Here is a 17,624-nt window from a genome sequence, read left to right on the forward strand (position 1 = left end):
AATACATATTCCCATTGCCTGCGTGTGAGATCACCCGTAGGGGTGCTGCTTTTATATGTCCACGTAAACCCTTGCCCCAGAACATCCAGATGCAATCTGGAAAACAAGCGGTGCTTACCAATCAGGATACAGCCGATGCTTCAGTCCCTTGTTAGGATCCAAACATTAAAGCCCCTCTCCGGGTGTTCTCATTGGTGATTCTTCACAAAGATCCTAACAAGGGCCTGAAACATTCACAGAGCAGCAGTCGCCGTTATAGTCACCGTAGCACCACTGCTCTCCCCCTCCCACCCCCCATAGGCCTCAGTGCCAGCAGGGCACCTTTCCTGCAACCTAACCCTCCCTCCCGCAGCCTAACCCTAAACCTCCCCTAAACCCTAATATTTACCATTGGGATTCCAACTACATCCCCCCCTGCATACATCCTGGGGTATACAATCGGGAAACCGGCTGCCCGACTGTCATATCCCGGCGAGGGTGAAACGCCGGGCGTCTATATCTAGACGCCTGTCATTTCCCCCGATGCCGGGAGACAGGCGCCCGGCATCCTGATTGAAGGTATGCCGGGCGCCGCGAGCGGATAGCCGCGAGGGGGGGGGTTAGGTTTAGGGCACCCGGGGGGGACTTAGTGTTAAGCACCCCCCCGGGAGGGTTAGGCTAGGGGGAGGGAGGGTTAGGGCTAGGCACCCCCGGGGGGGACTTAGGGTTAGGCACCCCCCCCAGGTTTAGGCAGCGGGGAAGGGGGGGATTAGGGTTAGGCACTTGGGGGGGAGGTTAGGGTAAGGCACCCCTAAGGAGGGTTAGCGTTAGGGGGTTAGGTTAGTTTATACTTACCTTAGGGACGATCGGGATTTCCAGCGCTGTCGGGCTTCCGCTGCCGGGCTCTGCTGTTCTGTCGGGCTGCCGCTGCCGGGAATCGAACTGCCGGCCATGCGGCAGCCGGGATTCCATACCGATTCCATCCTGGGGATGCATACATTTGCAGGTGTTTTCTGGGGGATTTTCTACAAAATTAGTTTAATAAATCTGCCCCTAAATGTGGTTTCTCTTCCATATCACTGTCATTGAGAAGTGCAGTAATTATGTGTGTTGTATAATAATTTATGGGAGGCTCTATCAGGCAACAACCTCACTAATATTAAGCTCTGACAGTGTAGAGCGGCGATGTCCGCCTGTGGTGTACAGGTGACAGTGACCTCACCGAACGGGCAGAACACCAGGATGTTATACTAAAAATACAAGGACACTTATATAGATGCGTATATCACTATATGATTTATTCTCATTACAACATGCGGCAGCACAATAACAGCCAATCACAGCAGTTATATGTCAGATGCAATCAGTGTGATTGTAGGAAGCCTCTTCCATGTCGTCAGACGGGTCTAATCTTCATCTCAGACTGTTTGTAGGAGTTACTGCACTGCTTGCCGGTAAACCAGTTAATGCCATTACACGTGTGGGTCAGATCTTTCCCGAGAAGGTACCCTCCGTTCAGGTTTGCCCAGTGAGTTGTATTGGGCCACCACCAGGCCCCCTTGAAGTCCAGGGCATAATTTCGTATCCTATTTGCGTCGTTGTCCTGGTCCACGGTGGAGAACATCGTAGCATTGTGGTGTTTCAGAGAATCTCCTAAACAGAAAATACAACCAGGGTTACGAGTGAACGTGTAAAAGTAACGCTTCTGCGTCGCAGTTGGCGTTTGCACCAGTTTTTATGAGAATAAGCCTGTTCTGGAAGACATCAGGTTCTGTTGGAGATAATGTGTAATGTCTTCACACTGAGGGTGATAGCCGTCACCTTACGACCACATATCCGACATGCCTAATAGTGATCGTGAAGAGTTATTATAGCATCATTAACGGGCATGGTGGGTGTTTGGGCCATGTGGAAGTACAAAGCCATTTGGCCAATATAGGCTTTGATATTGTAGCTCTTGAGGGCACTTACGATGAATCCATTGGGCAGCATGGATGGTGTACTGTTTAGCATTACTGCCTCACAGCCCCAAGGTCATGAGTTCGATTCCCACCATGGCCCTAACTGTGTGGAGTTTGTATATTCTCCCCTTTGTTTGACTAGGTTTCTTCCACGTACTGCAGTTTCCCCCCCACACTCCAAAAAATATACTGGTAGGTTAATTGGTTCCTAAAAATTATCCCTAGTGTGTAAGTGTGTGCGTGTACATGTGGTAGGGAATAGAGGGCCTGATTCAGAGCCGCTCGCAAAAAGCGAGCGCTTGCTCTGAATCACGGCGGCCGCTTTGTTTAAAAAACCCGGCCTCGCGATCATAGAGCTTGTCGACGAGACCCTTGTGGTAGGGCCCTAGTGAGCTAACGGCTTTCATATAGCCAGAAGCTCACTACTGACATCACTCGTGATTTCAGTAGGGCAGCCCACAAACGGCAGGCGTTCATTCAGGAACGCCTCCGTTTGTCCAGCCACCTACAAAACAGGGCGAGCTGTCGATCAACATCGACAGTCGCCGCGTTTGTAGCGAGCCGCGGAGCGAGTGAATTTCTCACTCGCTAATGGGCTCGCGCACTGCGCACGCCACACATGCGCAATGCCCCACCATCGACCCGCTTGCGAGCGGGTCTGAATCAGGCCCATAGAGTGTAAGCTCCACCGGGGCAGGGACTGCTGTGAATGGACAAATATTCTCTGTAAATCCCAAACGCAGCCGAGGTGTGAAAATATCTAAATGTCTCAGCCGTTGAGACTGGTGTTGAGGCGCCCGCTAGAGGAGTCTCAATTCCAGCCGCTTGCGTACAAAGATGAACCAACAGTCGCACATCGATCCATCAAACTTCAGAGTGACTCTGTGACCGCAGGGAGTGGCCGTCAGACGTAAGGCGCCAGATCATGCCCAACAGCGTATGGGTTCTTCTGTATATAATACTCTCCTTCCTTTATATAACACTGTTGTTCCTTTATATAAAACTGTAATTCCTTTATATAACACTGTCCTTCCTTTATATAACACTTTCATTCCTTTCTATAACACTGTCATTCCTTTCTATAAGACTGTAATTCCTTTATATAACACTGTCATTTATTTCTATAACACTGTCCTTCCTTTATGTAAGACTGTAATTCCTTGATATAACACTGTCATTCCTTTATATAACACTTTCATTCCTTTCTATAACACTGTCATTCCTTTCTATAAGACTGTCATTCCTTTATATAACACTGTCATTCCTTTATATAACACTGTCATTCCTTTAAGTAAGACTGTAATTCCTTCATGTAACACTGTCATTCCTTTATATAACACAGTTATTCCTTTATGTAAGACTGTAATTCCTTTATATAACACTGTCCTTCCTTTATATAACACTTTCATTCCTTTCTGTAACACTGTCATTCCTTTCTATAAGACTGTAATTCCTTTCTATAACACTGTAATTCCTCTATGTAAGACTGTAATTCCTTCATGTAACACTGTCATTCATTTATATAACACTGTCATTCCTTTATATAAAACTAATTCCTTTATATAAGACTGTAATTCCTTTATATAGCATTATATTTCTTTATATGACACTGTCATTCCTTTATAGGACACTGTCATTCCTTTATATAAGACTGTCATTCCTTTGTATAATACTGTCCTTCCTTTATATAACACTGTAATTCCTTTATATAACACTGGCATTACTTTATATAATACTGTAATTCCTTTATATAGCACTGTCATTCCTCTATATAAGACTGTAATTAATTAATATAACACTGTAATTCCTTTATATAACACTGTTCTTTTATATAAAACTGTAATTCCTTTATATAACACTGTCATTTCTTTATATAATGCTGCTGTTCCTTTATATAACGCTGCCATTCCTTACCTGCACTACCATTAACAAAGTCTCCAAGTATCAATTTGTATTTCTCAGACTCTCCCATAATTTTAAAAGTTTTGTATTTAGCAAAAGAGTTTACAGCCTCAAAGTCTTGTAGGTCCACTCGTAGTTCCCAAGTGCCTGCAATGAGAGCAAGATAATTAACTTTGTTAATGTTCTGTCTGGTAAAAAATAAATACAATTAGATTCAATGTATCTGACAGCACAATGTGTCCGCATCAGTGTGATGGAGGCTCATATCACTTCACTGTTGGAGGACCCTGCTCTTTCCACTATCTAAGTTTAAAAAACTTTTTTAACTCGGCCAATGTAATAGAGTCCGAGAACGTGCAAACTCACCTTTGTTTAGACTAAAAAACTCATGATTTAAACTCTCATCCAGATGTTTTCCCATTGTCAAGTTAAATTCATCATTGCTCCGGTGCGGGGACAGCTGCTCTGAAAAGCAGCTGTCCCCTCGGTTAGTATTGCAGCTACAGATGTTACTTACCTCCTCCCTCTCGGCCCGGGTATGCATGTGTAACCTTGGGTCACGCATGCACACAGCCGCCAGGGAGTTTGTGAGAAGGTGGCCTAGGGATCTGCTTGGATCCCTCTTCGCATCCCAGGAACTCCTTCCCATAGGAAGGAGCCGGGCTACGAGAGCAAGTGCCGTCTGTACTCTTGTACTCTGCTGTTAAGGCTGTGCTGTGCCCAGACTCACAAGTGGCTGTGCTGCTCTTATTCAATGTGTACAGGGGGGGCACGCTGCTGTATGCTGCACTGTACTCTGCTGTTAAGGCTGTGCTGTGCCCAGACTCACAAGTGGCTGTGCTGCTCTTAGTCAATGTGTACAGGGGGGGCACGCTGCTGTATGCTGCACTGTACTCTGCTGTTAAGGCTGTGCTGTGCCCAGACTCACAAGTGGCTGTGCTGCTCTTAGTCAATGTGTACAGGGGGGGCACGCTGCTGTATGCTGTGCTGTACTCTGCTGTATAGGCTGGGCTGTGTCAAGAATCACAAGTGGCTGTGCTGCTTTTAGTCAATGTGTATAAGGGGGGTACACTGCTTTATGCTGCACTGTACTCTGCTGTATAGGTTGTTCTGTGCCCAGACTCACAAGTGGCTGTGCTGCTCTTAGTCATTGTGTATAGGGAGGCACGCTGCTTTATGCTGCGCTGTACTCTGCTGTATATTTGCTGTGCTGTGTCCATCTAAAGAGAATGTTTATGTTTCATATATAAGCCCTGTGACTCCACTCACTTTTAATTCAGCTGCGACCTAAAAAAAAAATCAAAATGAAAAAAAAAATAGTTAAATTCTATTGTTTGTACTGTTTGGTGCGCTTTACCCTAGTGCACTTTGTTCACGTGCATATATAAGCCTTGTGACTCCACGCAGTGTGAGCCATGTGCTATGTTTGAAGTTGAACTGCCACGTGTTTGTGCCGCCCACTGCTGTCGCTTAGCTTAGTCAGCCAGCTAGCTCGGTGCAACCTTTTGGCCTGGGTAAAAACAATATTGTTAGCTGTGAGGTTGTCAAAATTGACTGGAAAATTATGTTATTGAGGTTTATAATGCTCTAGAATCAAAAAAAGGCTCAAACTATCTGATTTTAGCTTTTTTGTAACTTTAAAAAAAAAAAAAAAAACAGTCATGGCATTTTGACTAAACCAAAACTGGACGACGAATTAGCAACGAAACCAGCAAAAAATAGTCTGGTGCACATCTCTATATGAAATGCATCTAGCTGATCAGCGTCTAATGTTACCACGTGGTCATTGTTATTATTGTATAGGGGAACCTGCTGACTGTCTCTATGGACCCGATTTCACCAGAGGGTGCTGAACTGAAGTTGGACGCAGATTCCCGATTATCGCATGTGCAGAACGGGTCCAGCGAGATCGCATGTAGCCCCTGCTATGCCTCTGTCTGATTGACAGGCAGAGGTGTTTACGGGGTGGTGCGGGGACGCCTTGCATTCAAGGAAATGGGGGCTTGTGCTACCCCCATTTTCCGAGCATGCCGCTTGTGCTACCCCCATTTTCCGAGCGTGCCAAGGCCCAGGCTGCGACCCCGACATCAGATGCAGCAGGAAGTGTCAGGCACCTCCTGTCGAATTTGCATTTTAGCAAGGATGGAACTGCAAAGCTGCTTGTGTGCGGCTCTGCAATCCCGTTCCCTGCTGAGTCAGGCGCCATATCTGTATTATTATAGTTAGTTTTGTTCATGAGTTTTTATATACAAAGTGAATTTGTCCGTTTCCATTAAGATGTAATTATACTCCACCAAGCCGCTCCTAAATTAGACCTCACTGATTATATTTTATCTTTATGCTGTACATCGCGTTCCTCGTTCCTCGTATATTTATCACGGAGCGCGTGGGTCATGTGACCTCCTAGTGCTCATTACCTGACGATGTGATCTTGTGCAGATTCTCATTCCCCAGCCAGAACTCGGTCAGGCGTCCGCCAAACCCCGTCCTGTAGGACTTCCAGTCACGGTGGAACGTAACGGAACCATCAAAGCGTTTCTGAAATACCTGGAAATGATATAGGAGACGAGGCTGAAAGCTGCAGAGGGACCATTTTTGTCAGGACTCAGGTCCGGGAACCCTGCGGTTCCAGCTCTCATCACTGACTGTCCCCGGGGGAACAGAACTTGTCTTGTTAGGTTCTACGTCGTTACTCCAAACCTGCTGTTCCTTTACTTATTTGGGAACTGAGGGCCGAATTCAGACCCGCTCGCGAGCGCATGTCGATGTTGGCCAAGTGCGCATGCGCACGATGGAGGCGGCTCCGTCGTGCGCATGCGTGAGACCCGAATAATGACGGCCAAGCCGTCGTTATGGGTCTCGCACCAAAGGGGCCGTGCTGTCGATGGTGAGTGACAGCACGCCCCCTTTGGTGGGCGTGCCGGGGGCGTGGCTGCCCAGACGGAGGCGTTCCCACGGGAACGCCTACCGCCTGGGGCCGGCCCCACTGACATCACTAGTGATGTCAGTGGGAGTGCTCTCGGCTCTGATAGAGCCGAAAGCACTCCAGGGCTTGCGGCAGCGAGACCCTACCGCAAGGGTCTCGTCGCAAGCCCGATGGTCGCGATGGTCTTGACCATCGCGACCATCATTTTGGCCGTTCGCTATAGCTGTGGGTGGTCACCCACAGCTATGCGAGCGGCCAGGAGGCCTCTCTTAAATTCAGAGGGACGGCCCTGATTCAGAGCGAGCGCTCTGTCAGAGCGTCCGGCTCTGAATCAGGGCCTGAACTCTTAGTCGGACGCGTCCGTGTCTGCGGGTTTTGTCGGACGCACGCATGATTATGTGCCAAAGCCGCTGCACAGCTGGTGTGCACACGTGCGTATGAATGTGCAAGGACTGAGATACCCACTTATATATAGATGTCACTTCATGCTTCCAGCCTTTCCATTTAATCAAAGTGTTGATGGACTTTACATTCTAAGGGGTATATTTACTAAGATGGGAGTTCTTTTAAAAGTGATGTTGCCCATAGCAACCAATCAGATTCTACTTCTCATTTATCTAGCACCTTCTAGAAGATAACACCTGGAATCTGGTTGCTATGGGCAACATCACTTTTTAATAGAACTCCCATCTTAGTAAATATACCCCTAAGCCTGATGGGATGTGTATATCTCAGCTGTTCTCCCATCCACAAACAAATGATCTAATTAGTTGAGATTTATGGGTGCATTATAGTGTATATATTGTGAACTACTTTGTGTAACTACTGTTTATATGGTATAACATGTCCTATGGATAATAGCCCCAGCTGTGCACCATAAAATGACCTGCAGACACAACATAAGCTGATTTGCCGACAATAACCGTCCTGGGAGCTAAAGCTCTAATGGTTTGGTGCCTGGATCTCTCCAACTACATTATCCCCATGGCATCCCTGTGGACCCCTATGGACCCTGAAGTAGAAACCTCAGATTTTGCAAAACAGGCGCAATTCCGGCAAAATTCTAATTCCGCCAAGAACGGGCCGAATCAACCTCAGTGCCTCGCAAATCGACGTCCCAATTTACTTAATTGTTAAAGATATAAGTTGACAGATGTAGGGCCTAAGTGGTAGGATCTTCCTCCCTGTGCCAGCCCCACCCCTGAACATGTGACATCATGATGGGTGGGGCTGCCGGGCACAGGAAGAAGCTGAACACCTACGGACGCTGCTCACAGGGCACCCCTTGCCCACCCTTAGTTACGGCCTGGCCAGATGTATTGGAGAGTAAATTGTAAAGTTGCAGAGAATTCGCTATGTGTTACATTCACCCCATTAACTGTTGGAGATTACTGGGAAAATGTTATGGATTTGTTATTAGGTTTACTGTGGTTCCAACATCTGTATCGCTATAATACATATTATTAGTGTCACTTGTAACTTAATATCATCTAGCGATCAGGGATGTAATGTCGGCAATGGGTATTTGATAAAAAAATTAAATTCCCTGAATGTGTGACCGGCATTTTTTAGGAAATGTAGCAGTTTCTGCAGAAAGACTTACAATCCAGCCTCCGCCATCAGTGTGCATGTCACACAGGACCCGCAGGGGGGCGCTGCCATTCGGGTATATGATGTACCAGTCACTAAGTATCACTCCAAGATCCCGCAGCTCCTTACAGTTCTTGGCAGCTGAGAGATGGGAAGGAGAAAGTTATATATAATGTCTGTCCATGCTGGTAGCGGGTTACACTGTCTGACTATGCTGTGAGATGACACTGTCTATGCTAGGAGCAGGTGACACTGTCTATGCTGGGAGCAGGTGACACTGTCTATGCTAGGAGCAGGTGACACTGTCTATGCTGGGAGCAGGTGACACTGTCTATGCTAGGTGCAGGTGACACTGTCTATGCTGGGAGCAGGTGACACTGTCTATGCTGGGAACAGGTGACACTGTCTATGCTGGGAGCAGGTGACACTGTCTATGCTGGGTGCAGGTGACACTGTCTATGCTAGGAGCAGGTGACACTGTCTATGCTAGGAGCAGGTGACACTGTCTATGCTAGGAGCAGGTGACACTGTCTATGCTAGGAGCAGGTGAGACTGTCTATGCCTTGAGCAGGTGACACTGTCTATGCTGGGAGCAGGTGACACTGTCTATGCTAGGTGCAGGTGACACTGTCTATGCTAGGAGCAGGTGACACTGTCTATGCTAGGAGCAGGTGACACTGTCTATGCTGGGAGCAGGTGACACTGTCTATGCTGGGAGCAGGTGACACTGTCTGCTAGGAGCAGGTGACACTGTCTATGCTGGGAGCAGGTGACACTGTCTATGCTGGGAGCAGGTGACACTGTCTATGCTGGGAGCAGGTGACACTGTCTATGCTGGGAGCAGGTGACACTGTCTGCTAGGAGCAGGTGACACTGTCTATGCTGGGAGCAGGTGACACTGTCTATGCTAGGTGCAGGTGACACTGTCTATGCTGGGAGCAGGTGACACTGTCTATGCTGGGAGCAGGTGACACTGTCTATGCTGGGAGCAGGTGACACTGTCTATGCTGGGAGCAGGTGACACTGTCTATGCTAGGTGCAGGTGACACTGTCTGCTAGGTGCAGGTGACACTGTCTATGCTAGGAGCAGGTGACACTGCCTATGCTAGGAGCAGGTGACACTGCCTATGCTGGGTGCAGGTGACACTGCCTATGCTGGGAGCAGGTGACACTGCCTATGCTGGGAGCAGGTGACACTGTCTATGCTGGGAGCAGGTGACACTGTCTATGCTGGGTGCAGGTGACACTGTCTATGCTGGGTGCAGGTGACACTGTCTATGCTGGGAGCAGGTGACACTGTCTACGCTGGGTGCAGGTGACACTGTCTACGCTGGGAGCAGGTGACACTGTCTACGCTGGGAGCAGGTGACACTGTCTATGCTGGGAGCAGATGACACTGTTTCCCCTGGGAGCAGGTGACACTGTCTACGCTGGGAGCAGGTGACACTGTCTATGCTGGGAGCAGGTGACACTGTCTATGCTAGGTGCAGGTGACACTGTCTATGCTGGGAGCAGGTGACACTGTCTATGCTGGGAGCAGGTGACACTGTCTATGCTAGGAGCAGGTGACACTGTCTACGCTGGGTGCAGGTGACACTGTCTATGCTGGGAGCAGGTGACACTGTCTACGCTGGGAGCAGGTGACACTGTCTACGCTGGGAGCAGATGACACTGTTTCCCCTGGGAGCAGGTGACACTGTCTACGCTGGGAGCAGGTGACACTGTCTATGCTGGGAGCAGGTGACACTGTCTATGCTAGGTGCAGGTGACACTGTCTATGCTAGGAGCAGGTGACACTGTCTATACTAGGTGCAGGTGACACTGTCTATGCTAGGAGCAGGTGACACTGTCTATGCTGGGAGCAGGTGACACTGTCTATGCTAGGTGCAGGTGACACTGTCTATGCTGGGAGCAGGTGACACTGTCTATGCTGGGAGCAGGTGACACTGTCTATGCTAGGAGCAGATGACACTGTCTATGCCCTGCGGTGCCCTGCACCATGGCACTGGTCGCACTACCCTAGTTACGGCCCTGCTTTCTACAGCATTTTCATACAGAAAACTACAACTTAAATAGCTACTATACATTTCCTGCTGTAACTATTCATTAAATCCTACATTTATGGTCACAGAAATAGGTGCGAGGAAACCTCACCGTACACAGATTCCGGAAAGGCTGAGTCTCCCTTTTCCCCTGTAGACATGAAACATAATTCACAGCGATAAATAGGCCAAAGTATAAAGCTGACAACATTTCAAAACCACATTTATACATTTACATTTATATCATTATATCCTTCTTAGCAGATAGCTTGTTTCTCTGGATCCATCTATCATTGGAGACCACAAGGCTCAGTCCTAGGTCCTCTGCTCTTCTCTATTTATACCACGTCTCTTGGGGGGGGGGTGTAGCTGTTGGGATGCCGGCGTTCAGAATGCTCCAGAATCCCGACCACCGGCATTGCAATGGTAAGTATTGGGGATAGGGGGAGGGTCAGGGTAGGGGTTAGGCACTAGAGGAAGGGTTAGGGATAGGCTGCGAGGGGGAGGGTTATGTTCAGGCAGCGGGGGGGAGGGTTAGGCTGTGGGGGGGAGGGTTAGGGATAGGCTGCGGGGGGGAGGGTTAGGGATTGGCTGCAGGGGGAGGGTTAGATTTAGTCTGCGGGGGGGAGGGTTAGGTTGCAGGGGGGAGGGTTAGGCTGCGGGTAGGGAGGGTTAGGGATAGGCTGCAGGGGGGGTGTTAGGGATAGGCTGCGGGGGGGAGGGTGAGGGATAGGCTGTGGGGGGGAGGGTTAGGGATAGGCTGCGGGGGGAGGGATAGGCTGCGGGGGGGAGGGTTAGGGATAGGCTGCGGGGAGGGAGGGTTAGGGATAGGCTGCGGGGGGGAGGGTTAGTTTTAGGCTGCGGGGGGGGTGAGGGATAGGCTGTGGGGGGGAGGGTTAGACTGCGGGGAGGGGGGTTAGGGATAGGCTGCGGGGATAGGCTGTGGGCCCCTTACGGACCCCCTTACTGGTCTTCCCCTAACTGCATTGGCTATAGCAATACCCTCCTTACTGGTCTTCCCCTATCCAGATTTTCACCAGTACAATCTATTTTGAATACAGCGACTAGGTTAATTTTTCCTAATTACATTCTTCTCCTGCTGCCCTGCTCTGTTAGTCCCTACACTGACTGTCTGTTTTTTACTGAAACCAATATAAAATTGTTCTATTAACATAGCTGGCCATCAGCAACACTGCACCAACATACACCTCTTCATCTGTCTTACAAAGTCTCCCATCTTACCTCCTCCGCTGTGTGTAAGATCTGTGTCTCTCATCCACGCTCAGTACCTGCTCCCTGTCACGGCTGCAGGACATTTTTTGGGCTAGTCCTGCTCTTTGGAATGCCCTCCCTTGCACAACAAGACTTTCCAAGTCCCCAAACCTTCAAGCGTTCCCTGGAAACTCACCTATAGGGGCAGCTTATCACATTCATAAACCACCCTACTAATCTTCATAGGCTATTCTACTCAACCCTCTACACAGTTCACACAAACTTCACTTGTGTTCTCCTTATATACTCAAACATCCATCTGACCCCTGACCAACATTGATGTTTGATTATAGAGCAAACCGAGCACTTTTATACTATTGCAATATGGCTGGTTCAATATACAATATACGTATAGTACTTATTTCAAACTCATTTATCCTATAGAGCTTGTGAGAAGGGTTGTTAATACCCAGTATCATTTCATTACTGTGTTTGTTCTCAATTGTAATGCACAACTGAATATTCTGGTGGTACATGAATAAATGTTACTAAATGAATGTTAATAAATAAATAACATTTCCAGGTTATAAATAGCAATGATGATAATAATAATAATAATAATAATGTTAATAAATAATAATAATAATAAAAAAAAAAAAATTAGTTATTTATAAAGCCCCAACATATCCCACAACATTGTACAATGTGGAGGTGACACAAACACGCACTGATTACAGGAATCACTGTTACAGTGCCTGGAAAAACAGTGATACAAGATTACTGCTCATAGCAGCTAAGAATCTTATTAGACCACAAACTCACAACAGCAAACTGTATTACATGGCAGCTTACAGTACCTTTTTGTCCTGGCGTCCCTGGAGTACCGGGATCTCCTGCGTCACAATGACATATAACAATGAGAAGTAACACTTGCATCCCTGTGCTGCTGTATATGAGGGGATCATCCTCACATCACACTGCCAAACAATCTATTGTACTATGGGCCCGATTCAGACCCCCTCGCTAGGAAGCGTTCGCACGCAGCCTGCCGATGTTTGCATTCTGTGCATGCGTACGCATCACAGTGCATGTGCGAAACAGTCTGTGCGATCGCGAAGCGCCCGCCCCTTGTGTATAGACGTCTCGCTAGAATGAGCAACAGGACAAGACATTTCTGGGTGGTGACGGGTTGGTCGATGGAAACGGGATTGGTGGTTCGAACGCAGGCGTGCCTGAGCGTCTTAACGCCGTTTCAGAGGCGTGCATAATTAAGACGCAGCGTCATAGTACACGTCACTTGGCTGATTTTTACACTGAAGCACTCGCAGTGCTTGCGGTAGGGTAGGGTCAACCACAAGTGCTGCGTATGCATCCGATGGTCCTCGATGGTACCGATGGTTGCATACACTTCCTGGAGTTGACGTGCCTAGCGAAGGGAAAGTGGGCGTCTTAAGACAGACTTGTGGCCGTCTGCACACACACCGCGATCGCACGCCAAGACAAAGGGACATATTCAATTAGAAACTAAAAGTCTGATGACGTCATTTTCGCCATTTTCACTTATCCCCGTATTCAATTTCAAAGACTTTTCGCAGGTGCGAAAAGTCTTTGTAAAAAAAACGGGGATAAGTTTTCACCATAGAATAGGTGGCGGAAAAAAGTTCAGAATTGGTGTTTTGGGGTGCAAACTTTAAAAAAGTAGCCTGCAGCCCCTTGGAATGTCCCCTTAAAGTTATCTGTGTCAAAAAAATTAAAAAAGTTCAACAGGACACCCCCAAAAAAGTGGTTTTTGTTTTGGGGGCGAAAAAAAAAAAGTTTGGGGACAAACTTAAAAACTATCGAAATAGACTCAGGGGGGGTCCCCAAGTATTCGGCAGGTGGTTTCTAGAATGTGACAGGTGGATTTTTGAAGAATTTTAAAACTTCACTTTAGGGACTGAAAAATATGCCTGTACCCATTTTCATGTACCCCAAATTTGATGGGACTAGTTATTTTTTTTTTTTAAATGTTGCTAAATGCTATTCTTCACCACTTGTTCAAAGAAGCATTAAAGCACCTGCCGACACAGTTTAAAAGCCCTAAATACCTTTAGCAGGGCCTTATAGGGGTATCTATAGTGATCCCCCATGGTAGTACATCTTTTGGGGGGATGACAGGCTGATTTCCTCAAAAAGTGACAAGACTTTTCGCTACTTACATTTCCGCCGTGTCCCGTTTTCGCTGAATCCTAATTGAATACGGGGATACGCGGGCATGCACCCGATACTTTATCCCCAGGACGACCTGCGACCTCTGACTTTTCGCCTCTAATTGAATATGGCCCATAGTGGGAGTGCTATTGTCTTGCTGTGCGATCGCGGGATTTACATACTTTCGCTGCGTGCGATCGCATCTAGTGAGCGGGTCTGAATCGGGCCCTACGTTCTAGCTTTGCCTGTTCCTAGGGGATCGCACATCCAGCATGTGAGACACAGACAGAAACAAGGTGGCTAACACAAGGACCAGTAACAGGGGAATATTACTATTAGGTTAATGCACTTGGAGCAATGAGTATGCCAGGTCACACTGGGCCAATACAATACGTACCCAAGTCCCCACCTCATTACAATGCAATAAACCTACAGGACATGCCATTTGTTGAATATTTAATGACATGATGATTATGATTTGGTACTTCTGGTGCATCTACAGTATATGCTAGATTTAATGTACGTTTGTACATAAAACAATGGGCAACTTTTACATTTGACGAAGTCAGTCATCCATTGCTGTGCACAGCTTGGAGCTTGGTTTTGCACGGTCCCCCTTATGCACATCGAGGTGCGTTGCTGCCCTACTACTATCGGTAGATGCCTCAACTAATTATTAGTGCACCTGGCGGAAATGCTGGATAACCTGGAGGTACGCTTTGTGCATGTGTGTAAATGTCTATAAAAGGATCTTCTAAAATCCCTGGAGACTAATAGCGAAGCAAATATGCTAATAACCATTTATTATATATTTCTATTATATATATTTATGGCTTATTAATTAGCTACTCACAAAGGTAGTTTTCAGGTCAACAAAAAAAGACAATTCCTTTTCTGCTCTAAGGGCCTGATTCAGAGCCGGACGCTCTGACCAGAGCGCTCGCTCTGAATCAGGGCCCTCCTACCTAAACTTGGAGCGGCCTCTTGGACGCTCGCATAGCTGTGGGTTACCACCCACAGCTATAGCGAGCGTCCATGATGATGGTCGCAATGGTCAAGACCATCGCGACCATCGGGCTTGAGACGAGACCCTGCGGTAGGGTCTCGCTGATGCAAGCCCTGGAGTGATTTTGACTCTATCAGAGCCAAAATCACTCCCACTGACATCACTAGTGACATCACTAGTGATGTCAGTGGGGCCGGACCCAGACGGTAGGCATTCCCATGGGAACACGTCCGTCTGGCAGCCACGCCCGCGGCACGCCCACCAAAGGGGGCGTGCTGTCACTCACCATCGACAGCACGCCCCCTTTGGTGCGAGACCCCGAGCGACGGATTCCCCGTCGCTCGCCGGGTCTCACGCATGCGCACGACGGAGCTCCCTCCATCGTGCGCATGCGCACTTAGGCACCATCGACCCGCTTGCGAGCGTACAGCGCTCGCGAGCGGGTCAGAATCAGGCCCTGAGTCAGGCCCTTAATTCACTGTCAATGACATATTTATGTACCTGTATATACGTATTATTTAGACATGCTATAGCAGATATCCCAGATGTGTTAATTACAATCATACCCAAAAATATGTAAATATGGGAGATTACAAATTGTCACCAACCTTTCTGTCCGGGTGGCCCAGCTATTCCTGCAACGCCCGGGGGTCCTGCGAATAATACATAATGCATAACACATATATATGATAATAATGAGTAATGTACATATAGTACATGATATAACCACTGACTGACTATATCAGCTACCGTCTATGTGGATATATTATAGCGTGAGCTATAGATATTAGTTAATTTTCCTTTTTTCATAAGATTCCCATAAACTAAACATTATATTGTCACATTATAGGCAAGCTGGATACAAGTTATGATAATATAGATATGAATGTCAGCGTTGACTGCATTAATTGTAAATAAAAGTTATCTTTAAAATAAAATTTAAGCTATCATTTAATGCTAAATCCCATCTCTATAAATAGTAACAGACACCAGTATTGCCATGAACGGGAATCCCATAGGTTGGGAGAGATACTCAGCCTGCCCACACCCATAACAATTCCATCCTCAGGGTTCATAGCCTGGAGAATTATACTGAGCTCTGCCGGATGGACACACAGAAGCTGATAGGCGAAATTACTGCCCTAATTACCAATCTGATACAGTTGTCTGAATATTACTGCACCCGATGTATATATCCAGTAACAGAACTATATATATACGCTCCCTATGTCCTCAGTAGAACAGTCTAATTGCCATAGGTGTCCCTATAGCAGAAGCAGGAACTGCTAATACCAACCTCTCTCTCCAGGAGCTCCACGTTCCCCTTTATCACCTTGAGCACCCGGTGTCCCAGGACATCCTTTCAGGATAGTCATCTGTTCTAAGCCACCTAATAAATGTAAAAAAAGAAAGGAAAAGCAAAATGAGAACTGTGGATAACAGTGGTTTTATATATTTGCTAAAATATTCTACAAATTATTATTATTATTTTTTAATGTTGTTAATCCATTTTTTTGATTATTTTTTTATTCAGCAAATTTTCCATTTAATTTTCGATTACAAAACTTTTAAAAAAATTTCACCTTTTTATATATTAGTTTGTACATACCCTTCTGCAACTTTTACCAAACCGGTTTGGTTTTCTTTCTTATTTCTGTGCTTTCCAGTGTTGTTTTCATCGAACCAGTCAGAGTTGTTTATTTGTGCTCGTAAATTACAAAACAAAAGCTGCCCTCTGACAATAACTGTGTCCAAATGCAGAGGGTGCAGCCGAGGTGATGCATCCAGGCACAGCGGAAATAAACAACTCTGATCATACAAATGCATGACTGAAAAGCACAGAAGGAAGACAGAATAATAAAGAAATATATTTTGCAATATTTGAAAGGGGATATTTAAAAGCTAGTAATTTAAAGTAACGTTACGATAGGAAAATATCTTAAGCATAGACTATATTGATCCTACATGGTGTAGCAGTTTCCCATTAAATGGGGCTCATCAAATATTTTTCGATATTAAACACTTTGGGCGGTATTCAATTGTTTCACCCCCTTTTGCGCCTGACAGGAGCTATTCAATTGTTGCTCCTGTTGGGCGCGATCAGCTGCCTGCACACCATTTCAGCTCGCAGCCCCAGGAGGGTGCGAGCTGAAATGGGCGAAAAGTGACCTGTTTGGGCGCACAAACAGCACTTTTCGCGATCGCGCCCAGCACTTTGGTCGGAGGTAGCCGTTTTACGCGGCTAAACCCGACCTCTATCGGCGCGATCACCGCAAAAATGGGCATCAATTGCATAGCGCCCCACGATCTCCTGTCACTTTAGACGGGAGATCTGGACCGCGAAAACAATTGAATACCGCCCTTTGACGGGCAAAAGGCCTGTCTGACTTAATTACAAAAGATAATAAGCACCATCTTCCACATTTCAGGCAATTTCTCAGACATCTCCATAGGGGAAAATAGACAATGGGAACACCTGGGAACCTCAACACACCTGAACAGGTGTCCTCGGCGTTACCGAGGGTGATGACCAGGAAGAAGAGAACAAGCGATGAGGACGACATTGTGGCTTCGGAGACTCTGCTCCTTCAGCCTTGTACTGGAACCTTCCTATCGTATTCTGGTTTCTGTGAGGAACGTTATCGCTATTTATAGGCTGGTAAGGTCTTTTCTGAATAATAATCTCACAATGGAGATTATAATTTATTATTACCTAATCATAAAAAAATGACACAATTCCTGCTAACTGAGATATCTACACCCTGTGACAAGAATATCCCTTACCGTTCTTTCCTGGTGTGGACAAACACACATAG

The 17,624-nt window shown here is 46.8% G+C and overlaps 1 protein-coding gene across 1 annotated transcript; it reads right to left on the reverse strand.

The window, feature by feature from the left end:
- Positions 1 to 1,316: 1,316 nt before the first annotated feature.
- LOC148454493 (ficolin-2-like) lies at positions 1,317 to 17,372 on the reverse strand. Its single transcript, XM_088460915.1, has 9 exons — positions 17,303 to 17,372; positions 16,106 to 16,198; positions 15,417 to 15,461; positions 12,470 to 12,505; positions 10,513 to 10,551; positions 8,372 to 8,499; positions 6,260 to 6,389; positions 3,855 to 3,989; positions 1,317 to 1,632 (listed from the first exon to the last, which is right to left on the reverse strand). Exons 1-9 carry the CDS (start codon positions 17,370 to 17,372, stop codon positions 1,376 to 1,378), a joined length of 933 nt encoding a protein of 310 aa, XP_088317041.1. The 3' UTR covers positions 1,317 to 1,375.
- Between the last annotated feature and the right edge of the window lie 252 nt (positions 17,373 to 17,624).

This window comes from Taudactylus pleione, unplaced genomic scaffold, assembly GCF_031769625.1.
Source record: "Taudactylus pleione unplaced genomic scaffold, aTauple2 ptg000988l, whole genome shotgun sequence".
Classification (NCBI taxonomy): Eukaryota; Metazoa; Chordata; class Amphibia; order Anura; family Myobatrachidae; genus Taudactylus; species Taudactylus pleione.

Excerpts from the sequence above, each read along its gene's own strand:
- LOC148454493 (XM_088460915.1), bottom strand. The coding sequence starts at position 17,372 with ATGTCGTCCTCATCGCTTGTTCTCTTCTTCCTGGTCATCACCCTCGGT. Across the intron at positions 8,500-10,512 it reads CTTTCCGGAATCTGTGTACG|CTGCCAAGAACTGTAAGGAG; the intron begins GTGAGGTTTCCT and ends CCCATCTCTCAG. Across the intron at positions 6,390-8,371 it reads CTGATGGCGGAGGCTGGATT|GTATTTCAGAAACGCTTTGA; the intron begins GTAAGTCTTTCT and ends TATCATTTCCAG.